This window comes from Cibotium barometz, chromosome 31 (genome assembly GCF_041138505.1).
Source record: "Cibotium barometz isolate CiBa-2024 chromosome 31, ASM4113850v1, whole genome shotgun sequence".
NCBI classification, from domain to species: Eukaryota; Viridiplantae; Streptophyta; class Polypodiopsida; order Cyatheales; family Cibotiaceae; genus Cibotium; species Cibotium barometz.
In genome coordinates, this window is record NC_141076.1 from 21,414,069 (window position 1) to 21,440,625 (window position 26,557).

The 26,557-nt window shown below is 45.4% G+C and overlaps 1 protein-coding gene across 2 annotated transcripts; it reads left to right on the top strand.

The window, feature by feature from the left end:
- The first annotated feature begins 398 nt into the window (after window positions 1–398).
- On the top strand, window positions 399–26,557 carry LOC147620613 (SAGA-associated factor 29 homolog A-like). Of its 2 annotated transcripts, none has more exons than XM_086824855.1 (9): window positions 399–647; window positions 23,921–24,014; window positions 24,113–24,189; window positions 24,845–24,963; window positions 25,059–25,144; window positions 25,304–25,354; window positions 25,668–25,821; window positions 25,956–25,969; window positions 26,067–26,557. In XM_086824855.1, exons 1-9 carry the CDS (start codon window positions 533–535, stop codon window positions 26,176–26,178), a joined length of 822 nt encoding a protein of 273 aa, XP_086680981.1. In that variant the 5' UTR covers window positions 399–532; the 3' UTR covers window positions 26,179–26,557. The 2 variants fall into 2 exon arrangements, with proteins under 2 accessions (XP_086680981.1, XP_086680982.1); XM_086824856.1 differs by having other exon boundaries at window positions 25,671–25,821.

Consider the following 26,557-nt stretch of genomic DNA (forward strand, 5'->3'; position numbering starts at 1 on the left):
TCTCATGCATTTCCAATTGTGTCGTTTTTAGTATAGTTACAAAGCACATGACTAAGTTATCCGACAACAAAAGGTCCCTCATTAACTTGGACATGTGAGAAGGCTCTAAACCAGTGAGCCTATGGGAGAATAAAAATAGATGCTTGGGTAGGTGAAAAGGCTCTAAACTAGTGAGCCTCTGGGACATTAAAAATACATGCTTGGGTAATGCCTGAAGATGGGTAGGGAAACCAGTCTCAAAAATGGGTGGGAGTGATGAAGCTAATGACAAAAGAATTCCTTTGTTTGAGTTTATGGACGGCATTTTAAGCTAGTGTTAGATCCTATCTCTATCTCTAAACACTAAAACTTTAGAATCTATATAAGCCAAGTTACATTGGCTTCTCAAGTTTTAAGGAGCCAATTATTTATGTATGTGACAAACTTATAGTAATTGTAAAGCAATGTGTTAGGATAGATTTGATGCAGAACCTCCAGGCCTGCCTTCTAACAGTAACTCATGTAGGGGAAACGGAATACACGAAGGCTCAAAATGGCGACTTTCGAAGCATCGAACGAGTTTCTGAGGGAACTGGAGCGCCTGCGGAGGGACCAGGAGGCCGTGATCAACAAGATCAACAAGATCCACTCCAGGCTGCTCAATACCAGTAAGGGCGTTTTTCTGACCTTCATGTTTACATTGAAACAAGGTTTTGTTTGAGAGAGAGAGAGAGAGAGAGAGAGAGAGAGAGAGAGATTATACCCAAATGGAGGGCCGTGATGATGTCCAACTCCTGCGGTGAGGCCTCTCCATGTCGCCGAAGTATGTCTTGGATCCACAACTGATCCTCATCTGGCTCTCAGAAGGGAGCTCACTCTCTAGTGACTCCACAGGTCCCATTCTCTAGTATGTAGTCGATGGCCTGTGTGTTCCTGTGTGTTCCCTATGTCTGTAGGTGGAGACACTTTAAAGAAGTTCGTAATGGAGGTTTGAGAAGCATCTCAATGGTTTGACTCCTTGGGTGCACGACCTCGCAAAGATCCATCTCGAAAAGGACAATAGAATCCCCCAGGAATTTTATAGCAGGATATAGTGCTCCTCCGTCACCAGCTCCCTGATTGTGCGTATCTTGCATGCATGTGCCTCCCGGGGAATGGCCTCTTCTCAATCAGCTGAGTCATTGACTGGCTCAGAGTCTGAGGTATTTTGGAGATTTCATGGACTGCTTTATGGATCAGATACAGGACATGTGGAAAATTTGGTGCTGAAAGCAACCTCACCTTGGAATTCTTGTAAAAAGCTTCTAAGAAATAAAGAAGTTACCTATGGGGGCTGGCTGTTCCAGCTATGTGTTGTCCACCTATTTTGTGGCTTTCTGTTGCTATACTCTGTTTGCACGAACTGTTTCTTGGTCCGGGTGTTGGGATTGGTTACACCATCATGCTTTCTTTTGACTTTATACACCCACTTTGTTCCAATGACATTCTTGCCCTTTGGCAAGTCCACAAGATCCCATGTATTATTCTTCATGATAGAAGAAATCTCATCCTGCATGGCTTGCACCCAGTGCTCATTCTCTTGTGCTTCTTCACAAGAAGAAGGCTCTTCTGAATGAAAGAGGCCCCCCCCATGGCAAATGCAAACTCTCCATTCTGTACATTCTGTAACTATTTGGTCCTCCATGCTCTTTTCACATGATAGAACTCATGGCCGGACACATGGACAGGATGATGGACTCATGGAAACAGGGTTCCTAAAGTTGGAATTGGAAAAAAAGCATCAGTCTTGGTCAAAAAGCAAGAAAAAGCAAAAGTCAAACTTTGTTGACCAAAAAGCTAAGGGCATTGTTGGAAAGAGGGCATCGAATTGGATCAAAAAGCTAAAAGGCGCTTTTTCAAAAAGCTACTCTAGGGCCAAAAAGCAAGGCCCTGAAGATTCTAAAAGCATAAATCAAGAACTTTGACTATTATTAAAACAAAAGCAAGGAGGCTAAAACAAAAGCCAAGTGGTAAAAGCAAAAGCAAAGTGTGGCAAAAGCAGGCACCCCTTCAAGTACATAAAGAAGCATGCACCCTCTTGGAGATTCATAGAAGTATTCGTGGAGATTATTGAAGAAGATCTTGAGAAAAATCATCGTCACAACCTTCTCTTTTTGGCCGTCCAACACCACCATCTTTATCGGCAACCACCTCCACGACGCCCCTGTAGCGCCCTTCTCAGCCAGCGCTCAGCCTTGTCGCGCTGCGCCTCTACTCTATGTACTCAGCCGCCTCCACTATTTTGTGTACCTTTGCCCAGAAGCGCCTTGCTCCGCCTCTGTTTTGCCTGGCTGCGTCGCCCTTGCAGCGCTCTGTTCACCTGGCTTCACCACCCCAACAGCGTTGCTTCTGTCTCCAGCGGCCACCTCTGCTTTGTGCACCGCCACTTGCATTGCAGTAGCGTTGCCTTGTGTACCCGCCTTGGTTGCAACTAGCACCTCCCTGAAGAGAGCATAGCACTGCCTTGCAAATCTTTGCCTGCTGCAGCACCTGCCTTTGCCCTGCAACGCATACGCCACCTGTTTTGCTGCTTCTGCTCTGTACAGCAGTTGCGCCGCCACTACGGTAGCACCTGTGCCACTCAACAGATCTTGCAAAGAAGAAACCTGAGCTGGTTTGGGTGCAGCCTCCTCTATCAACATCACTACCTTGGGTGCTTGATTTTTCTAAGGCTCCTATTGAGTACCAAGCTCTTGTGGGAATTTGTGAGCATCATACTTGGTTCCGACATTGGATATTGGTACTAGCTTGGTGTAAGTCTCTTGTGGGTCATCCTCGTGGTGAGCTTGGCATCAGTTATCTTGTGCCTCGACATCGACTCAGCCTGATCTTGACATCGACACTTTTGCTTGATATTGTATTCATTTGTGTATTGGTCCTGGCTTGGAAAAGCCTGTGGATTGTTCTTGAAATAAATTCTTGAAGAGGGAGGTGGGGGTGGGGCGCTGTTCCCCACTGAGTGTGGTGTACTGTGTGAAACCCCTATTCCCATCTCTCTCTCCCCCTTCTCTCTCTCTATCTTTATCTCTCGTACACGTGGTTGCATCTATCACTACACGCTCCGTTGGGCTTACAACGGTATTCAGGTTTTCTCTTGAAGAAAACTTTTTTGGGGTGATAGAACCATGTCGAGAGTTGAAGGAGACCAAGGGCCTCAAGAAGGTAACAACTATGAAGACAACCTAGGGTATCAAGAAGAGATCCAAGGCCGCCAATCTGTCTCTCATGAGACCGTAGTCATGACATCAGGTGAATATCGAGACTTTCAAAAGTTCAAAAAGTATCTTCAAGAAGAAGAGTTCCTAGCTTGGAGAGCCAAGAAGGAACAAGACTACAGAAGAGCTCATGTGTTCGAAGACTTTATCAAAGACTAGACCACCGAAGCCGAAGGTGTGGAAGCCGCTAAAGCATACTTACGAGGTAAAGGGGTTACCTTTAGAGAAGAACCCAAAGCCACTCGATCCATCACTCATGGAGGACAGAGAGAAGCTACCCGAAGACTCGCTCTATTAGATGCAGCCTCTTCTGGCTTAGCAAAAGAGAAGAAGGCAAAGGAGCCTTCAACCGGCAAAGCAAACTTCAAGCCGGGAGAGAAAAGCGTAAAGTTTGATATCTTTTATGGAAAGCGGGACACTTAGAAAGCTCTATTCTTCATCAAACAGTTTGACGCCGCCTTTGGAGGAGAGGACTTCTCCGAAAAGTCCAAACTCCGCACAGTCCGTATGCACTTGAAAGATGTTGCCTTTAATTGGTGGTTAAAGGTGGTCTAAGAAGGGACCGAGCCTACCTCATGGGCTGATTTCAAAACCATGTTCAACAAGAAGTTCCTTCCCACAACCTTTGAGGCAGATGTACAGAAGGAATGGGATGAGGTAAAGCAAAAGGCGGGAGAAAGTGTGGCAACATATCTTAATAACTTTTCAGCCGTCTCATTGAAGTTTACCTCATATACTCTTATCCCACCATTGATGGAAATGTGAAAGTTTGTCAATGGATTGCAACCAAAGCTTTATCAAGCAGTCAAGTGTGAAAGGACACTCTACATATAATATTTTGTACTTCTATATTATATGGATGTGGCTACCACACTTTTGGCTCTCTCTCTCTCTCTCCCTCTCATTTTCTGTGTGTGAGCCTCTCTATCCTGCACCTAACCCTAATGTGCAGGTTTTTGTGTGAGTGTGTGAGTCCAACACCAACAATTGGTATCAGAGCTTTAGTCTAGGGCCTGTAGCTTGTAGCTGACTGTCAATTTCCGCCGGCGAATTTTCGTCGAAAACGCAGATTCTGTGTGTCGCTTGGTTTTCGCCGCTGCCGCCGTCGCCGCTCGGCCGGCTTCCAGCTCTCCGCTGCCGCCCAGCCCGGCCGGCTTCGTTATTGGCCAGCCTTCCACCGCCGCCGTCTCCGCGCCCAGCTCTTTCGGCGGCGCGAGTGCGCATGCAGCCACCTCCGCCTAGCTCCTTCGGCGGCGCGACTGCGCAGGTAGCCACCTCCGCCCAGCTCCTTCGGCGGCGCGACTGCGCAGGCAGCCACCTCCGCCTAGCACGGCCGCCCCTCCTGTTGGCGCTACTGCACCCATCGCCACCTCCGCCCCGCTCGGCCGGCACCTCCAAAGCTCGCATCAGGCCACCGTTGGCAGTCCACCTCAACCTGCACTGGCAATCCGCCTCAACCTGCGCTTGCCTACGCCCCGCTCGGCCGTCGCATCAGGCCACCGTTGGCAGTCCACCTCAACCTGCACTGGCAATCCGCCTCAACCTGCGCTTGCCTACGCCGACACCTGCACCTGGACTGACGCTTGCAATACAAGTCTCTGCCATCCGTACTGCACTCGCCTGCAGGTACTTTTCATGCGAGTAAAAATATGCATTAAAACATACAAATTTTGCAGACACTTCTATGCAGGTCAGATTCAAAGAAAAATTGCAGGTGGTATAGGGTTCAGGCAATTTGGGGGATTTCTCAATTTGAGGCCAAATTGAAAAATTGGACATGTTGCTTTGCTTGCAATTTGGGGGTTTTCCAAATTGAGGTCAAAATCAGCAAATTGAGCCTCTTCCAGTTGCAAAAATTTGGGACTTTTGTGAAAATTGGCCAATTAAATGCACATTGAAGCGATTAGAGTGCATAAAAATTGGGGCTTTTCAGATTGGAGCATGTAATTGGGCATTACAGCTGTGATTTGTCGCGTATGTATACACATTGTGTGTAATTGGACAATTTGGTGCAGGTTTACACTTGCTTCAGTTTGCAGGCTGTTGGGGTAAAGGCATTATGCCCACCCTTATAGTGTGTACAAGCCCATAAGTTATAGTACATAGTACACTTAGTACTTTTAATGTACTAAGTGCACTATGTGTACTAGTGCAATATACATGTGTGATAGGGGAGTCACACACTCATGCTTTTCATGAGTTGACTTATCCCCACAACTCTCTCTCTCTCTCTCTCCCTTGCTTCTCTGTGTATGTCTCCCATGAATGAACTCTAAACCCTAATTCAGGTTCCTTCTCCCATCAACTGGTATCAGAGCAGGTGTTTGTCCCTCCCTCTCCCCCTTCTGCTGGTCGTGCTCTCCTGCTGGCTGCCCTTCTGCTGGTCGCCTCTTTCTGCTGCTGGCTGCTTCCTTTTCTGTTGGCCGCCTCTTCTCAGCTGGTCGCCTTGCTCCTGGTAGCCCTCCATAGAGCTGGTCGTTTTGCTGGTCGCCTGTGTATGCACAGCTGCTGGTCGTTTTGCTGGTCACCAATAACTGGTCGTTTATGCTGGTCGCCTTGCCCTGTTCACGTCGCCTGCAGCCCATAAGGCAGCCACGTGGACTGCCACGCTGCCATTAGGCAGCCACGTGGGCTGCCACGCTGCCAGTAGGCAGCCACGCTGCCCAACTAGGCAGCGCAGGGGCTGCCCAGCAGCAGCAGCAGCAGCCACACGGGCTGCACAGGAGCCCTACGGGACAGCAAATCAGCACGTACGCAATCAGCCAGAGCATCCCGTATCTGCCCAGGTCGTGCGTAACCAGCCAAGCGCCTTCTGTCATACAAACACGTGTCAGCACAGCCAGTACAGCAGGAAAGAGGCAGCCCGACTTCTTTTTTTTTGGAAGAGACTCGTGGTGCAGCAGCAACAGAACAGTGCCCCCCCTTTTCACCTGCAAGGATCAGAAATCAACACACACAGGAAGCATCAACAATCAACAAATCTTGCAACTGCAACAGCATCAATTGCCCTTTTTCAAATTCAGCCCGAAAATCAAAAAAATCAGAGGTATTTTGCTTCAATTTTGGGAATTTTTTATCAATTCAATTAATTGAGCAGGATACAGGTACCCAATTGCTCAATTTTGAGCAAAATTCGCAAAATCGGGTGACATTGGTCACAATCAGGATTAATTTGCAGGAAATTGGATGTTGAAATTTGGGGCTTTTGATGTAATTGTGCAATTAAGCATTCATACATGCTGTATGATGTGAGAAATCGCACATTTGGGCAAAATTGCAACAAACTGCAGTGCAAATCAAGGGGCTTTTGTGCCGATTTGGTTGATTTGCATGCAGGCAATCGCATTTGATGCTGTGGATAATGTGTTGATGCCTTACAAGCACTCAATGTGCCTGTAAATCAAGGGGCTTTCATGTATTTGATGTATATGTGGCCAGGGGGAAGGATCGTGAACACTCTGGATGCCTTTATGTGCGTCAATGTACCATGTATGATCAAAAATTAATCTTAAATCAAGGGGCTTTTCAAGTTTGTATGCTTGTTGAGCTTGGCAAAGCAGCAGGCAAGACATTTATGCCTTGAATCCTCAAAAATCAGCTTGCAGTCAAGGGGCTTTTGCCCAATTTCTGTTCGGGACTGTTTTATGCAGTGTTCGAGACTGTAAAAGTCTGATTTTTACTCATTTGGACAGCCAGGAGAGCATTTATTGCTATTGTACCTGCTGGTACAGATTTGGCACAGCTTTGTGCATGTTTTGGCATGGCTGTACACTGTTTTGAGTGATCAAAAGGTTCAAATTCAGCTGCTGAAATTGCCGGTACAGGTTTGGTACATCATTGGTGAGCACTTGGTACTGCTGTACAGTACTTTGGAGAGGCAAAAGAGCACATTTAAGGTGCTGTCCAAAATCTGCAGCAACCAGATTTTGGTGTTTTCATCACAAAAAGTGGGAGAAAAGTTGCATTCTTGCTTCCGCAGTGGGAGATAAAGCTTGGGAGAACATTTGTGAGCACTTTGTGTGCTTTGGGTGCAGTGTTTGCACATCTTGGGTGCAGTGTTTGCACATTTGCAGGGAGTCAGGCATTAAAGGTTGCATTTTGCTATGGCAACCACAGGCGAGAGCTCTTCATTGCTTCACATCAAGAAGCTTGAAGGCTCGCAGAACTATGATATTTGGCAAACCCAGTGCTACAATGTGTTGCTTCAGAAAAAGCAGCACAAGCCTATCAAAGAAAGGGGTGTGATGCCCGCTTCTCTTACAGCTGAAGAGTGGGAAGATATGGATGAGCTGGCAAGATCTACTATCATGTTGTCTGTGTCAGACTCATTACTTTTCAGCATTCGTGAAGAGAAGACAGCTTGGGGAATGTGGCAGAGATTGCAGGACTTGTATGCCCAACAAAGTGCCTCAAGCAAAGTGTATTGGTTGAAGAAACTCATAGGTCTTCAGATGAAGGAAGGGGCTTCTATGACAGCCCATTTAAATGAGTTTAATGGTATTGTCAGCCAGGTTATCAATCAAAAGTTGGCAATGGACGATGAGTTCAAAGCCACTTTTTTGTTATGCACTTTGCCAGAGAGTTGGGACACATTCAGGACAGCCACTAGCAATTCGCATGCTATGCTGTCATATGCAGATGTTGAGGGTGCTCTTCTTCAAGAAGAGATGAACAGGAAAAACAACTCTGTTGGCAAGTCTAATGCAATGAATGCACGTGGGAGATCCCAGCAAAGGGGGAAAAGCCAAGAAAGGGGAAGGAGCAAGTCTCGCTCCAAAAAGGATTTGGAATGCCATTATTGTGGCAAGAAGGGACACATCAAAAAACAATGCTACAAATGGAAAAATGATCAAAAAGAAAAAGGAAAAGGCAAAGACAAAGAGAAGGATGAAGCCAAAGATGTAAAGCCGAAGGGCAAAAGTGGAGTCAAGATCGAAGAAATCAATGTGTCACATGCAGGTGGCAGTGAGGATGAGGTCCTCTTTACGTCTTCACTTGATGCCCATTCACTTCTTACAGGTGGTCATGGTATGCACTCATGGATCATTGATTCAGGTGCCTCCTTTCATGTCACAGGTTGCAGAGACTTGTTTGTCAGGTACACTGCTGGCAATGAAGGAGTGGTTTATTTGGGTGATAACCATGCATGCAAGATTCTTGGCAGAGGTGATGTAAGGCTTGTATTTTCAGATGGCTCACAGCTTATGCTCCATGATGTCAGGCATGTGCCTGAGATCAAGAAGAATCTGCTTTCTACTGGACAGCTTGATGATGCTGATTATGTTACCACATTTGGTAGTGGAAAGTGGAAGATTAGTAAGGGCTCACTGGTTGTTGCCAGAGGCTCTAAGGTGGACACTCTTTATTTCATGCATGCAGGTGTTTGTCACCATGCAAATGTAAATGCAACTGAGCTGCCGGAAATTTCTATGTGGCATAGCCGGTTGGGACACATGAGTGTCAAGGGAATGGAGCAATTGTCTCGTTTGGGTTACTTGCCTTCTCTAAAGTTTTCAAGTTTTCAGTTTTGTGAGCATTGTATATATGGTAGGCAACTACAGTGCCCCCACAAGAAAGCTCTTGGACAAAAAGATGCTCAGTTAGAGCTTGTGCATACAGATGTATGTGAGATGCCTCAGCTTTCTTTGGGAGGGGCAAAATACTTTGTGTCTTTCATTGATGATGCCACACGCAAGGTGTGGGTTTATCCTCTTCGTTTGAAGAGTGATACATTCTCAGTGTTTGAGAAGTTTGTTGCTCATGTGGAGAATCAAACTGGCAAAACACTGAAGACTTTGCGTTCCGACAATGGGGGAGAGTATATGTCCAAACAGTTTCAGGACTTTTGTGATGCTAAAGGCATCAAAAGGGAGCTCTCTACTCCTTATGATCCTCCACAAAACGGGACAGCAGAGAGGATGAACAGGACCATTCAGGAGAAGGTCCGTTCTATGTTGTCACATGCTGCATTACCTCATGGTTTTTGGGCTGAAGCTGTTATGACAGCCGTACACCTTATAAATAGGTCACCTAACACGAGGCTTGGTGGGAAAGTGCCAGAAGAAGTATGGACAGGGAAGCCTCCGTCATACAAGCACTTGAGAGTGTTTGGTTGCGTTTCGTACGTGCACATACGCAGGGAAATGCGCACCAAACTTGATCCTAAGTCTCACAAATGCATATTCCTAGGATATGGTGACAGAGGTGAAATGGGGTATAGACTTTGGGATCCCATGAATAGAAAGATCATACGCAGCAATGATGTCATTTTTGATGAAACATGCATGTATAAGGAGCCTGCAAGGCAACAGGAGCCTGGCAGAGTCATCTTTGATGATGATGGACATCATGGACAACAACAGAGGGCTGTAAATCAGCCATTACAGCAGGAAAACCAGCCCTTAAATGGTGCTGAAAATGGTCCAAATGGACAGCCAGACATGGCAGAAGATATCCCTATGGATATACCACAGTTGGAGGATATACCGGGCATGATTTTTCAGCCTTATGGCATGGAACAGGAGCCACCAATGGGTGATATGCAGGCTGGACAGCAACCTGCAAATGATGGTCATTGGGTACGGAGGTCCACTAGACCCTCCAGAGCCCCTGACAGGTTTGTTCCAGGGGTTGACTACTTGATGCTAACTGACTGTGGGGAGCCCTCATGTTATAAAGAGGCTTTACAGAGGGCAGACAAGGCTCTATGGGAGCGTGCCATGAAGTCAGAGATGGATTCTCTGCATAAAAATGGAACATGGAAATTGGTGTCTTTGCCTGCAGGCAAGAAGGTTTTGCCATGCAAGTGGGTATACAGGCTCAAAGTTGCATCAGATGCTAAGCCAAGATACAAAGCCAGGTTAGTGGCTAAGGGCTTCAAGCAGGAATATGGTGTGGACTTTGATGAGATCTTCTCTCCAGTGGTCAAAATGACCACACTTAGAGCTGTGTTGGCTTTGGTTGCGCATGATGATCTGGACTTGATTCAGATGGATGTGAAGACTGCTTTTCTTCACGGTGATCTCCATGAGGAGATATATATGCAGCAGCCAGAGGGTTATGCAGTGAGTGGAAAGGAGAAGCTTGTATGCAAGCTGAAAAAGAGTCTTTATGGGCTCAAACAGGCACCAAGGGAATGGTATCATAAATTTGATACATTCATGAAATCTCAGAAATTCAGGAGAAGTGACATAGATCACTGCTTGTACACCAAGAAAGCTTTGGATGGCAGTCTATTGATTCTCATTTTGTATGTTGATGATATGTTGATTGCCGGGAAATCTCGTAAAGAGATGGATGCTTTGAAGCAGAGGCTGCATCAAACCTTTGATATGAAGGATTTGGGTGATGCAAATCACATCTTGGGTATGCGGATACTTCGGGACAGAAATCAGCATGTGTTGTATTTGTCTCAGAAGGAATACATTGGCAAAGTCTTGCAGAGGTTCAATATGGACGGGGGGAAGAAAGCTAGTACTCCTTTGCCTCCATATGTGAAACTCAGTGCTATGGACAGCCCACAGTCAGATAGAGACAGGGCTGATATGGCCAAGATTCCGTATGCTTCAGCTTGTGGCAGTCTCATGTATGCCATGGTTGCTACTAGGCCGGACATTGCATTTGCAGTGGGAGTGGTTTCTAGATACATGGCCAACCCTGGCAAGAAGCATTGGGAAGCAGTGAAAGGTGTCATGAGATACCTAAAGGGCACACAGGATTTGTGCATTTGCTTTGGCAAACAGAATGCATTAGTGCATGGTTACACGGATTCGGATTATGCCGGTCATCCAGATAACCGGAAGTCTACTACCGGTTATGTATTTACATTCACAGGAGGTGCTGTGTCATGGATATCCAGGATGCAGAAGTGCACTGCCTTATCTACTACAGAGGCCGAGTATATTGCAGCCACAGAGGCTTGCAAGGAGGCATTATGGCTATCTCGGTTAGTGGTTGATTTGGGTTATACAGGGGATATTCCATTGTTGCATTGTGACAGTCAGAGTGCCATTCAGTTGGCAAAGAACCCTGTTTTTCATGCAAAGACGAAGCATGTGGATGTGAAGTATCACTTCATCAGAGAGGTGATAGAGAACAAGCAAATTCAGCTTGTTAAGATTCATACGGATGACAACCCGGCTGATCTGTTGACGAAGAGTTTGCCTCCGGAGCGGTTTGCTCATTGCAGACACTTGATGGGCATTGGATGAGGCCATTTTCAGCCTTGATATGGCCTTGTATATTATCATGTACATGCTGATTTTTTTTCTTTTCCTTTACTTAAGGGCACTTTGCCTTTAAGTGGGAGGTTGTTGGGGTAAAGGCATTATGCCCACCCTTATAGTGTGTACAAGCCCATAAGTTATAGTACATAGTACACTTAGTACTTTTAATGTACTAAGTGCACTATGTGTACTAGTGCAATATACATGTGTGATAGGGGAGTCACACACTCATGCTTTTCATGAGTTGACTTATCCCCACAACTCTCTCTCTCTCTCTCTCCCTTGCTTCTCTGTGTATGTCTCCCATGAATGAACTCTAAACCCTAATTCAGGTTCCTTCTCCCATCACAGGCAAACATTTGCACAGGACATTTGGTTGCCTGGCAGTGCACATTGGTACTTGGTTTGCTTGTAGGTATATTTTGTTGACATGGCTCAAAATGCTACAGATGTATTTGGTGTGCTCACCCAGGAGGACAAGTTGGATGGATCTAACTACTCTCTCTGGAGTTTCATGATCTGTAATTTGCTGGTAGCCAAAGGGCTTTGGGGCATCGTGTGTGGTGATGACACACGCCCACTTACCATACAGCCAGCCACGCCTCAAAGGGGAGGTGCTCAAAGAGCTCCTGATGTAGAACCTGCTCCCACACAAGAGCAGAAGAGATGGGACTCTAGGGATGCACAGGCCATGTCATTGATAGCCCTTTCAGTGAAAAGGACTATTATTCCGCACATTCGTTCTTGCAAGACATCGAAGCTTGCATGGGACACATTGGAAGCAATGTATCAGCTACGCAACGAGGCAAGAGTTGCCTACTTGAAGAGGCAATTGGATCTTTTTTCTATGGATGAGGGTGATTCCATGGCGGATCATCTCACCAAAGTGAAAGATTTGCAGGAACAATTGCTCAACATTGATGAGGTTATCCCAGACAGACAGATGGTCACCAACACTCTTCATTCTTTACCACCTTCCTACTTGGGCTTTCACACCTCTCTCAACCTCTCAATGAGAGGAGGTGGTGATCTCGTCACTTTTGAAGAGCTGGTGGGTTTACTCTTGCAGGAAGAGCAAACTTATCGAGCAACCGTGGTGGAGACTAGGCATTTATAGCCAAGGATAAGGGTAAAGCAAAGAGCTTTAAGCATGGGGGACAACAGTCTAGCAAGGCTGGTCATGGACAGCCCTCTTCTGGTGGTGAAAAGTCTGACAAAGGGGATGCAAACAAGCCCAAAAAGAAGGGCAAATGTCACTACTGCCATAAGCCTGGACACTACATCAGTGAATGTAGGAAGTGGATTGCAAAAGAGAAAAGGAAAGAAGCAGGCAATGCAGTAGCAGACTCTTCTTATGACAAAGCACAGCAATCAGCTAATGTAATCCAGGAAGAGTACACTTTTTTGGTCACATGCACTAGTGGCACACCAAGTGCTTCAGTCTTCAGACAATGATATGTCTTGCATTGCATCTGACAGACAGGATGTATCATGGTATTTTGATAGTGGTGCTTCGAGCCACATCACTTCATGCAAAAATGTATTTCAGCACTTGGTTTATGCTTCAAATGGCCACACTGTATCATGTGCAGATCATACCACATATCCAGTAAAGGGAATTGGCAATGTCATACTTATTGCAGGTAATGGTGCCAATATATGTATGAAAAATGTATTGTATGTTCCAGGGATAAAGAAAAATCTGCTCTCCGTCTCAGCCATAAACGACCAAGGTTTAAAGGTTGAATTTGAAGATGGGAAGTGTTTGGTAAAAGACCCATCAAAGGGTTATGAAATAGTCACTTCTGGAACACGATACAAAGGCTTGTATAAGTTGGACAGCTATGACAAGCGTACTTATGATGCAAATACAGTGGCTGCCCACATTCCTGCTATGCATGATGCAGAGCTATGGCATGCTCGTTTTGGGCATGTATATTTTCAGAGTTTGATGCTTTTGTAGAAGCATCATATGGTTGATAATATGTCGCCTCCAAAACATGTATGTGAGGGGTGTATTTTGGGAAAGATGCAACGAAAACCATTCCCCAAAGATGGAACTGTTAGAGCTGAAATTAAATTACAGCTCATACATAGTGATGTATGTGGTCCAATGCGGACACCATCCATAGGGGGGCATCTTTACTTTGTCACATTCATTGATGACTATCCAGGTTTGCTTGGGTTTACCCCTTGAAAGCGAAAGCAGATGTGTTTACATGCTTTCGACACTTTGTAGCAATGGCTGAAAATATGTGTGGATGTAAAGTCCAAACACTCCGCTCAGATAGAGGTGGAGAATACATGTCAAATGCATTCAAGGATTATATGCTTCAAAAGGGCATCAAACACCAATGTACTGTGCCTTATACACCGCAGCAGAATGGTGTAGCTGAAAGGAAAAATAGATCTCTCATGGAGATGGCAAGATGCATGGTGAAAGCACAAAAGTTGCCTCACAAATTCTGGATGGAAGCTATAATGTGTGCATCTCATGTGTTGAACAGGTGTCCAACAAAAGCTTTGAAAACCATAACACCATTTGAGGCTTGGTATAGCCGAAAACCAACAGTGGATTATATGCATACATTTGGGTGTTTGGCATATATGCACATGTGCCAGAACAACTCCGAACAAAGCTAGATGACAAAGCAATGAAATGCATTTTTGTGGGCTACAGCAATGAGAGCAAAGGATACCGTCTTTATAATCCAACAACACGAAGGATTTTTGTCAGTAGAGATGTGGTATTTGTTGAAAATTCAGAACAGCCCATGTATAGCTTGTATAAAAGTAATGATACATGCATACAGGACATGTTTGATGGACTATTACCCATTGCAATTAGGGGGGATTCAGATCAGCCAGCCCCTACACAAGAAAATCCTCATGTAGAACATGTGGAATAGCCAGCCATTCAGCCCCCTTCTATGGAAGAAGTGGAAGATCTTGTCAAGGAAGAGCAAACAGCCATAGACACAGCCAAGTCAGTGCCAAGATGGTTGCTGAAAACTTTGCAAGAAAGCAAACTTGCAGCTCCACTCACAGGTAGAACAAGGGCTAGTTCCAGCCATGCTTTGAATATACATCGTGGGGAGTTTGCATTAGCAATGGGTGGTCTCTTTGATTCAGAAGAGCCTTCTTCTTATGAAGAAGCACATGAGAATGAACATTGGGTGCAAGCTATGTAAGCTGAAATCTCTTCTATCATGAAGAACTATACTTGGGATCTTGTGGAATTGCCTAAAGGCAAGCATGTCATTGGAACAAAGTGGGTGTACAAAGTCAAAAGAAAGTCTGATGGTACTATTGACAGGTACAAAGCAAGACTTGTGGCTAAAGGCTACTCCCAGAAAAAGGGAATAGATTATGAAGAGACTTTTGCTCCTACTTCGAGAATAACCACAATAAGATCAGTGATTGCATTGGCTGCACATAAAGGATGGAAAGTGCATCAATTGGACATCAAAACTGTATTCTTAAATGGGGATTTACAGGAGGAAGTATATGTAAATCAGCCCATTGGTTTTGTAGTTCCTGGTGAGGAACATAAAGTATGCAGGTTACACAAAGCATTGTATGGGTTAAAGCAAGCTCCAAGAGCTTGGTATGATAAAATACATGCTCATCTAACCAGCCAAGGTTATGTGAATTGTCCAGCTGAGAGCACATTGTATGTGAAGAAAATCGATGCCGATATTCTCATAGTCATCTTGTATGTAGATGACATGCTCATTACAGGTACTAGCAAAGCTTCATGCTTAGGTTTGCGGTCAGGGCATTGTCGAAACATGTGCTCTTTGCTGCCACAAGAAAAACATTTTCCCTCCTTGGCATATTGCTCTCTTTGCTCCGGGGTCAAGCCGAGTTTGTTTTTCTTTGGGCCTTGATCTTTAGATGAGGTATTTTCAGCTTTACCTCCCTTGTGGGTCTCCCGGAAGTTCTTTTTAGGTGGCTGTTCACCTTTTTGTAGATTTGGGTTGCAGATTTGGGACAGCCTTATCTTTCCCCTTTGAACCGCCTTGATCCTGCTTAATTTTGAGCACCAATTGCTCCGTAGCAAGAGCAGAGGCTGTGAGCTGTTGCAAAGTATGTTTCGGGTGCAATTCAATGCCCGAACGATAAGCTGGTTGCAATCCGGAGCGAAACTTCCTCTTTCTTGTATCCTTAGTGATTTGCATAAAAGGAGTTACCTCCAGTAACACTTTCCAAAACTTGTTGACATACTGTTGCACACTTTCATTATCTCTTTGCTCAAGTCTATCCCACTTTTGGGTGAGAGTTTGCTCCGCATTTGGTGGCAAAAACTGAGCATAGAATCTGTCCTTAAACTCCTTCCAGGTGCAAATGGGATCTTTGGTGATCTTTTCAGTGATCCACCAATGAGTAGCGGTCCCCTTCAAAAACATGCTAGCATGGCGTACTTTAGACTTCTCAGTGAAGTCCTCATCGCTAAAAGCAATGTCAAACTGTGCCACAAATGCTAACACTTTGGAAGCATCATGTTCTCCATGAAAAACATCAAACTTAACAGACTTGTCACCTGCTTTAAATTCCTTGAGCTTTCTGGCATGAGGCTCATGGTCCTCTCTTTTTCTTTTCACTTTATTCAACAGGGCAGCCCTATCTGCATGGGCTTTATGGGCCATCATGAAAGTTTCATGAAGCACGGTGGCATGTGCTCCACGAACTTGAGAATCAGATGCATGTGACTTTCCTTCATAAGGCAATGTCTCTCCATGAGACAACTCAGAAGGCAAAGCTCTTTTAGTGGCAGACCTGTCACCCCTACCATGGGATACATGTCTGTAACGCGCGGAAGCTCTGGGTAGCCCTAAACACTCTTGGAAGCCTTCTGATGCAAAAACGCACCATCTGATGCAAAAACGCAGGTAGAGAGAGAGTAGAGAGAGAGAGTGAGAAGTGCTGGAAATTCAGTATATACTATGGTACAAAAAGGGTACATATCTGCAGCCATGGGCTGCCTTCATAAAAAGGTGGTTAACCCTAAAATCTGTCCCCTATAGGACCTCTAAGGATCCAAACCCCTAGTGGGATTGAATGAATAAGACATTGAGCAAGGGGGGCTATTTATAGCCCCTTGGAATAAATGGTGAACTGGCCGACTGCTGGTCGGCCAGTTACAAGTTCATTAAAGTCCCTTTAATGCAGCCCGACTGGATCTTATCCATGTTCTTGATGTGCCTGCTGCTGTCCACTCTGCTGACTTCAGCCGACAGCTATTCTGGCAACCAACATCCTCTTTCTTGCAGCCGACAGCCCTTGTCTGGATTCATGTGCTTCAGCCGTCTGCTTCCCTCCATGATCCCACTTGTCCTGCTCCATGCTCACCTCAGATGCTACACCTGAAGCTCCTACATTCTGGTTCTACCTATCTTCTACTGGTTCATGGTCTTTATCTGTTTGCCTCTTCTGGATCTAGCCCTGAGAATGTCCATGGCATCTGTGATGCACATGACATCCCCCTCTGCTAAACTTGATGACGGGAATCCAACCTGCTCTTGGATGACTGTCATCATCCCAATCCTGTCCCGAAGTCCCTCTGTCATCTTCCATCCCTGGCAAACCTTTTTCTCTGAAAATCCGGTCTGTTCTCCAAACCACTCTGTCTCTGATGAAGATCTATGCATCTGGTCTTCCTCTAGTCCACAATCCATTCCTGCCCTGACTCTGAACACCGTCTTGGTCTTCTTTCCTGGAGCTGAGTCTGGCACTCTCACATCACCCTTGGAGGATCAACCTCCCTTGGGACCGTTACCTGAGAACCTATCTGGCTCACGGAACTGCCATCCCCATCTGGCACTGTGGAACACCACCAACAAACCTCCTGGGAGTTCTTCCCGCTTCTGTGCTCCTCGCCTTGGGCTTCGAATCCGTGTACTTTCCTGTACCTTTGACCTGTACACCATCATCTGGGACTGAATCAGTGTTTAGCTTTGCTGAGCCTGATGCTCTGATACCAATGTAACGCGCGGAAGCTCTGGGTAGTCTTCTTTCAGCCCTAAACACTCTTGGAAACCTTCTGATGCAAAAACGCACCATCTGATGCAAAAACGCAGGTAGAGAGAGAGAGTAGAGAGAGAGAGAGAGAAGTGCTGGAATTTCAGTATATCTATTGGTACAAAAAGGGTACATATCTGCAGCCATGGGCTGCCTTCATAAAAAGGTGGTTAACCCTAAAATCTGTCCCCTATGGGACCTCTAAGGATCCAAACCCCTAGTGGGATTGAATGAATAAGACATTGAGCAAGGGGGGCTATTTATAGCCCCTTGGAATAAATGGTGAACTGGCCGACTGCTGGTCGGCCAGTTACAAGTTCATTAAAGTCCCTTTAATGCAGCCCGACTGGATCTTATCCATGTTCTTGATGTGCCTGCTGCTGTCCACTCTGCTGACTTCAGCCGACAGCTATTCTGGCAACCAACATCCTCTTTCTTGCAGCCGACAGCCCTTGTCTGGATTCATGTGCTTCAGCCGTCTGCTTCCCTCCATGATCCCACTTGTCCTGCTCCATGCTCACCTCAGATGCTACACCTGAAGCTCCTACATTCTGGTTCTACCTATCTTCTACTGGTTCATGGTCTTTATCTGTTTGCCTCTTCTGGATCTAGCCCTGAGAATGTCCATGGCATCTGTGATGCACATGACAATGTCTTGAATGCATGTGACCATCATGCCCTCCATGAGCACTAGCATACATATACCTGTCAGGCTTTGTGCCTTGTGGAGAAGATGCATGACGAGAGGTGACTGTCACCTCTTCCTTTTGCATAAATGACCTCAACCTTTGAGATGCGGGATCTCCATGCTTCAAGCGAGGTGGATTTCTGAATTTCAGCTCTCCATCTTCCCCCTCTTTGATGTCACCTTTGCGGAGGAGGTAAGAAAGTGCCAACTCCCTTGGCTTCTTGCCCACTTCTCGTGCCATGGACTCAAAAGTCACATCTACCATTGCATCGGCTTTCCTTGCTTCAATGGCACTTTGCACATGGGAATCTTCATGCAAAAATTTCAGCTCTTGCTCTTGTGCTTGCAAAAGCTTTCTCATATGCTCCAATTCAGCCCTCATTGCATCAGGCTCTTCTTCTTGCATGACTGTCTTTCCTCGAGACAGTTGTCCCTTTGAATCACTATCATTTACCCTTAGGGGCTTGTGCCTTCCTTGTAGAGCATCAGAACCACGTGAGGCACTTGATGGGCCCCTCGAATTAGGCACTTTCAAAGGGTGGCCTTGGCTGTCCATTGTGTTAAGTGTGCTAGAAGCGGGGTGTCCAATACACAGGTTCGTTTCCCAACTAAGAAGAGGGAAAGAACCGTGCTCTGATACCAATGAAACCGATTAATGCAACTTAGATCAAGTGGATATACTAATCCCTCTACCTAAAGATTAACATGTTTTTTACCTACATCTAAGTGGGAATAGACTCCGTTGGACACCCACACGCGTAATAGTACAACCTTATCTCACAATTGGAAATGGACAACTTAATAACAATTGAAAATTGAAATGAAATGAAATGTTGATAGATGGACACCAGCATTGGGGCCGGAACGGGCCGACCCTTCCCTCAATATATGATATATTATTGGGAGTATTTAACAAATACAATGCTCCATGGGTTCAATGAACCAGATGATGTCCATGTACAACTGAGATGAATACAATACCAAACAAGAGGCTCGAAGTAGATGTTCGAAGGAGAGCGACCGCTTGAGTGGTCCAGTCTCTACGGTCCTGTGCCTTCACTGGAATCCGCGGAGAGCGCCCCACTGGTGTTCCAGGACCACGCACAAATAGGCGCTCCCGTACTAACGCCTGGCTCTCCCGATCTCGGCACCTTTGGACCGTGGTTCTCCAAAAGCTTGGACTACCCGGCACCGAACGGGTGTTAGCGGTAGAGAGAATCCTTTATCAGATTTACAACAAAGTTCTTTACTTAAATCTGAATTCACTCACTTGTAGCTCGCAAATGGAAGACAGATACCTGAGGTGTCTGTGTGCAGCTACTAGAGGTGGACACCAGGGCGCAGCAGCATGTCGAGGAGGAGGAGGAGGAGCTGCCTGTGTAGAAGGTGTAGCCACCTAGGAAGAGGGAGATGCCGCCTATGGAAGGGAGGCGCAACCGCCTGCAAAGGAGCACAGCTGCCTGCTGTGGAGGAGGAGGAGGCGTAGCCGCCTATGGAGAGGATGAGGAGGCGCAGCTTGTTGTGGGAGGCGCTGCCACCTAGAGAGTGCAGCAGTCGCCTGCTGCAGCCACTTGTAGGGTGGCGCAGCTGTCGGAATGGGCAAGAGACATCCGACTGCAGCCGCCCGTGGGGAGGAGGCACAACCGCCTGCAGTAGACAGGCGCAGCCACCTGTGGATGCGAGTGGGAGAGAGAGGCGCAGTCGCCTGAAGGAGGTGCAGCCGACTGATCGATAGGAGACGCCTGGTTGCAGCCTGCGCCACTTGCTGTGTAGAGGGCAGCTTGCTGGAGAACAGGCGCAACCACCTCCTGCAGAAGGCACAGCCGCCTGTATGGGAGGAGGGGCAGCCGCCGATGAAAAAGAGGTACAGCCGCCTGCTGGAGAAAACAGCCGCTTGCAAGGGAGGAGCAGCAGCCGCCGTTTGCTTGTGGAGGTGGAGGCGGCGTAGCTTGAGAAGGAGGCGGCGCACAATCATTTGGGCGGAGAGAAAAAGGGTGGTCGCCTCTTTGTAGGTGTTAGAGAGGAGTTAAACGACCATAGCTGGCCGGCTCCCCACGTTTGCATGGGGGCGGCCAGCTTCATGGTGTGGTGTGGGTAGGTGGCCATGCACCCACCCCCACACACTTCAAGGGTTAAGTGTGGCTCCCCACCATGGCCCATATGTGGGTGCCCATAATGGGTGCCCACTTTTAAGTGAATGTGAACTTACAACCTTATAAAATGAAAGGTTAGAATTAAAACTATTACACCAACAAGTGCAATACACTTACCACCTGTTCACACGCAACAAAACTCGTCAGAAGACAGAGCAAACTTCACGACTCACTGGCAGGCGTCCCCGCTCAGTAAGTGGCACGTCAAGCAGGCAAACACAAGAATACAAGTCATGCGAAAATAGTTTCAAACATGCAGAACATGAGTGCATGTGCAAATAGTATCATGGACATATCTCCCGTTCATGGAACAAGTACAAAACATCTGTCGGGCACAAAAATGGCACGACATAAAACATAAATCTTGGTCTTCCTATGGAGTGACAGTCCCATAGGTAAAACACAGTTCCAGGCACTAGCCTCCCTATGGAGTGACAGTCCCATAGGCAAGACATGGCACAAATATTGGCTCTTCCATGGCGTGACAATCCCATGGATAGAACACAGTCCAGGTCATACACGGGTGGCACCAGTCTGGCTCCCTCCCATACGATACCATCCTGCTAACACACGGGTGGCACCAGTCTGGCTCCCGTGCATGTTAAGCAAAAATACTGGCCTTTTCACATGAGACATCGGCCTGGCCTCAAGTGAACGAGACACAAAACTGGAGATGGACCAAATGGTCGGCCAATTGGTGACACCAAGCCTCAAATAGTGTTATGGTTTCCGAAGCTTTTGTTGGGCACCTGTTCAAGACATGGGTTGTGTGGGCAGCCACTGTGTATGCGCATCATATGAACACTTGTTATAGTTGTCCAGCTTATACAAGCCTTTGCATCGTGTTCCAGAAGTAACTATAGCATAACCCCTTGAAGGGTCCTTGACTAAACACCTCTTTTCTACAACTTCAACCACCAAACCTTGATCAGTTATGGCTAAGATAGAGAGCAGATTTTTCTTTATTCCTGGAACATACAATACATTTGCGGGCAATCAAAAGCATAAACCGAGTGCTGAAATACATTTTTGGAAGAAGTGATATGGCTTGAGGCACGGATGTCTTCTATGCTTAAAGCTCTTTGCTTTCCCCATTGTCCTTACCTGAAAATGCCTTGTCACCACCACGGTTGCTTGATAGATTTACTCTTGTTTGTTCTTTCTGCAACAAGAGGAAACCCACTAACTTTTCAAAAGTGACAGGTTCAGCACCTCCTCTCATAGAGAGATTGAGAGAGGTGTGAAAGCCCAAATATGAGAAGGGAGGCAAAGAATGCAAGGTAAGTGGGCGTGTGCCATCATCACACAATGCCCCAAAGCCCTTTGGCTACCAGCAGATTCCGAATCATGAAACTCCACAGGGAGTAGTTTGTTCCATGTAGCTTATCCTCTTGGGATAGCACACCAAATACATGTGTAGCATTTTTAGCCATGATGTCAAAATCCACAATCTGATACCTGCAAGCAAACCAAGAAGTACTTACGTGCAATACTAGGCAACCCAATGTTCTTGTGCAAACTTTGTGCTTGCAAAAATGCAACCTCAAGCAAGAGTATTCTTGCAGGTTCTCTATAGTGTCCAGTAAAACACTCAATGGGTGTACACATGTTTCGTGTTCATTTTCCTTCTTAGATCCCTTCCAAGGTAAGTTTTGGCAAGTTCTTCAGTGTGTTGATGAGGTTCCCATAACGCTCTTTAGGCATGGACTTTATGAGTACTGCCAGGGTCACATCATCTTCAATTTGTACCTTTAGACCTGCAAGCTGGTTCATTAAGGAGTTCATCTTGTTCACATGAGCATCAAAGCTCTCATGTGGTTGCATTAAGCGACCATAGAACTCTATTTGCAAAGAAACTTTGGAGTCCTTTGCTTGAGCCCCAAAAAGCTTGTCCAGCTTTTCATAGGCTACTTTGGAGGTAGGGAGAACTGCAACATGGTATATGAAATTATTAGAGAGGGCAAGAGCTACGAGGCCAAAGGCTCTTTGAATCTTGATCCCTAAGCTTCCATGCTTTCTAGGGTGCATCTTAGTCTTTGGCATCTTCTCTTCTCCTTCAATGACAAGCCATAGGCTCTCCCTCATGAGACTAAATTTTAGTTTAGTTTGCCAGGTATGGAAACTTTCCCCATTGAACTTGTCAATCAACATGTGGGTAGCCATGATATGCTATGAATTTGGGAAGGTCTTAGCAAAGGAGAGTTTCCAATGCCAGTGTCTAATCCTTTACAGAAAATGCTCCCAAAAAATTAGGGTTTTAACAAGGGGGTTTTGAGAAATGATGATGTAGCATGCTATAGCAACACTTTAATGCTTAATTTGTATCCTCAATTTTGAAAAATGATGGTATGATTAGGGTTAATTGCTCTGGTTAAGCAGGATTTTGTAGAAAATTAAGAAGTCCCAAATTGATTTTACTTTCTTGTGTAATGGTAGCTTTCTGATTTGTTGATGAAGTAGCGCAAGCTGAGTGCAGTGTGCACAAGAGAGAGGAAGTCCACAGTCGGGGCAACATAGGTGGGAAAAGTTGTTCTTGGCTTCTACTGCCTGGTGTCGGCTCTACAGCCTGTGGCGGCGGCTGCAACGTAGGGGTAGCATGTGCACAACGGCTGGTTTGGCTACTTCAGCTGAGGCGTTGAGCCTCAAGCGGCGTGTGTACAGTGGAGGAAGCGGCAACAGAATGTGGGCGGAGATAGTGGATGCCAATGCTCTAATACCAACTGTTGAATTATGGCCTAGGGTTAGCTGCCTGGTGCACAAGCTATGGTGGCTTGTACTGAAAACATTTTTATGGCATTGGAGCAAAGAGAGAGAGAGAGAGAGAGAGAGAGAGAGAGAGAGAGGAGAGAGAAGAGAGAGAAAGAAAGACTGCACAAATTAAGAGATGCACGACTCAAATGATGTGACTTGTGTTGTATTTCTTCACTCAAGTACAATGCTTTATAGGCTTAGAGCCTCTCTTGGATGACATCATTGCTTAGGTTAGTATAAGTATAATATCTAGATATGTAGGTGCACCCCTCTAAGAGTGGGTTCACACACACATACATATGAAGCCTTTTTAGAGGCTGTTCACACACACTTATCATTTGTTACTTGGATAATGCTTGTTCTCAAACAGTTACCATGCGCCATAGATACTACAACCTGCACATAAAGGTGCTTTTTCCTTTCTCTCAATCTCTTGCACATCCATGCAAGCTTTCATGGCGGCCTTGCCAAAAGCAATCAGTAAGCCCATCAATTAGTCAGGACGTAACAGCTTTAACGAGGATTCAAATAATAGAGTGTAAAGAAGAAAGCCACATCACAGTGGTTGGGCAGCCCCCAAAGTTTCTTATCTCATGTAACTGTCATTTTGAAATCTCAGGAATACAAGAAATCTAACTTGTTGCCAAGTAAGTAATGTAGTTTCAGTAGGCCCAGTAAGTGTCGACTCTACCAGGTGTTAGTACTTCATGTCTATCATAACAGCCTCAAGTAGAAGCATGCGTTTTGAATGATTAGTTGATTCAAACCACTTCTCTACACAGGTTTTAGGAAATCGTAACTTGTTTCATACCTGCACTTTTGCATTAACAACAATCATTGTGATTGCAGACCCGGATACAGCTGAGAAGTTTCCAGAAAAACTCTGGATCAGGCTTCGTGCATTGTACAGTGAAGCAAAAATGTTTGCAGATGAAGAAGACAGGTGCTATCTTCATTTTGATATTTTTTCTTTCCTTTAGGTGTCCATTTGCAGTATTGGTAGTTAAGTGCATTTTTTTTTTCTTTTCTGGATGCTTGCAGAGTCTCTGCAGCCTTAATTTCACAAATTGACACTCTCATGGTCCCAGGGCAAGCCACAACTCATCGGAAAAAATCAGGTTTTCTTGTGTGTTCTAGCAGTAAAAGTTTACAATGTAATGCTTGGTTTCATTGTTGTTCGCTAGTATGTCATTTGTTTCCACTCTTGCCTGCACGCAGGTGCATGCTTCTATGGTATATGGTATTTTTAAATATACACACATTTTTCAGATGGCTAGTATGTCACTTCTATGGTATATGGTATTTTTTAAATACACACATTTCAGATGGCTAGTATGTCATTGTTTGCACTCTTGCCTACACGCAGGTGCATGCTTCTATGGTATTTTTTAAATATACACACAGGTGCATGCTTCTATGGGATTTTTAAAATATACACATTTTAGAGATTCCAAAGTTAGTTACATCTTAAATGGTAAAGGGACTGTTTTAGTGTGTTAAGATAATGCAAAGAAAAGGTTAGGTGAGGTTTTTGCATCCTGCACTCTTCTTGCAACACAGGATGTTCCTTGGTCACCAGTGCTTAATTACCCCCCTTGATGAGCATGGGTCCCACAAGACTCTTCATGCTGGAGGTTATCTTTTGTGCTGACAATCAGAGGAACCTGAAGTTGTTGCAAATCTCATGCTAATCTGGCTCTTGGGTTATTTCTACAAAGAGTTGCTTTTTCCAGTCACAGCTAATTGTTTTGTTTCCTTGCTTTCATATAACAGAAGGTGGTGAACAGAAGCGCAAACGGATGAAAGCAGATACTGATCCATCTCGTTTGTCTTCCCCATCTGGTAGCCTTCGATCTCCTGCAGACCATGGAGTTGTACTTGTTGGAGATCAGGTCTCGCAAATCGTATTACTTTTGACTTGCCAGCAATGTTGTGGTTTATGTCAAAGATCATATCATATATGTACCGACATTATCATGGTGCACAGGTGGCTGCAAGAGTATCACCTGATAATGCTGACAAAGATGAATGGATAGTGGTGAAAGTCATTCGCTTTGATCGTGAATTGAACAAGTGCGTGACTTTTCTATTATTGGATTGTTCCTGATTTATTTAGTTTGGTGCTAAAATTTAGATTCACGGTATAAGTTTTGCACCACGTACTCATGTCTTGCTTGCTCCATCTCAGGTTTCCATTTTGTTCACCATTTAATATTCTTGAGATTCTTGCAGATTGGAGGTGATCGATGAAGAGCCTGGTGATGATGAAGAAAGTGTTCAAAGGTTGTATCCTTCCCCCTTCCTTAAACGCCCACTTGCACACACACACCCCCCCCCCTACACCCATGCATGCATGTGCATGCTCCCAAGAGCACCCGTACCCAGGCGCTTATGCATGCCCGCATGCCATGCATCATACATCATACATCAATGCAAACATAAATACATACCTAGCATGTGTGTGTGTGTGTTTGTTTTGGTTGTTTTCTGTGTGTGGCATTTTTCTTCTTCTGATCACATGCAAGGGGTCAATTTGTGTCTTTGTGCGAAAATTGAACAGCATCTTACAAGTTATGTTTTTTTATTGGGAGTTTAGCAGAAAGTACAAGCTGCCTTACACATGTATAATTCCGTTTCCTAAACCTTCGGACCCTTCAAGTGCACCGGACTTCACCACAGGTTCTCAAGTTTTGGCTGTGTATCCTGGCACAACAGCTTTGTACAGGGCTGCAGTGGCAGCTCATCGCAAGGTATGCAAGAGGCAATCATGACTTCAGGACAAGCTTTTTTACCTTGCAATTTCATTCGGGTTGTGTATTTATCACTGATTTATTATCTCTTGTAAAATTTTAAATGCATGTTTTGATCATTATTGGAGTTCCAGAAGAAAACAGACGAGTGAGTTCCTCTCTATTTGCAATGTTTCATGGTCTTTATTATGTTTATATATGATTTTAATCGGTCAGATGTATGGCCTTGCTAATTGAATTTTCAGGTATTATGTGCTTGAATTTGATGACGATGAAGAAGAAGGTTTTGATGGTCTTCCACAAAGGCAAGTACCCTTCTTTCATGTTGTCCAATTGCCAGAAGGCCATCGGCAATGAAGACTGTTTCAACAGGTGTGTGGGTTATAATGTCTATATATGTCCGGTTAACTTGCACGTATGGTTAGGAATGCTAGCCAGACTGCATGTTAACTAGTCTATATCATCACCGAGGTGCAAGTCTTTTCCCTGAAAGAAGAGAGCAGCTTGTCATGGGTTTGAGTAGTAGTAAAATCCTTGGAAGTTATATGAAGCGGTGCACAGAGTCTTTCTATTCACGAAAGCAAATGAGAAGAACAAGGGGAACATGTGCAAAGAACTGCAAGTTTGTAATTGCCATTGCGGTCACGCTTCTGTGTAAGTACCGAGTGAGGGACACCTGAAGAAGGATTGCCCCTTAAACAATTGATACATAATACATGACATGAAATTTATCTCA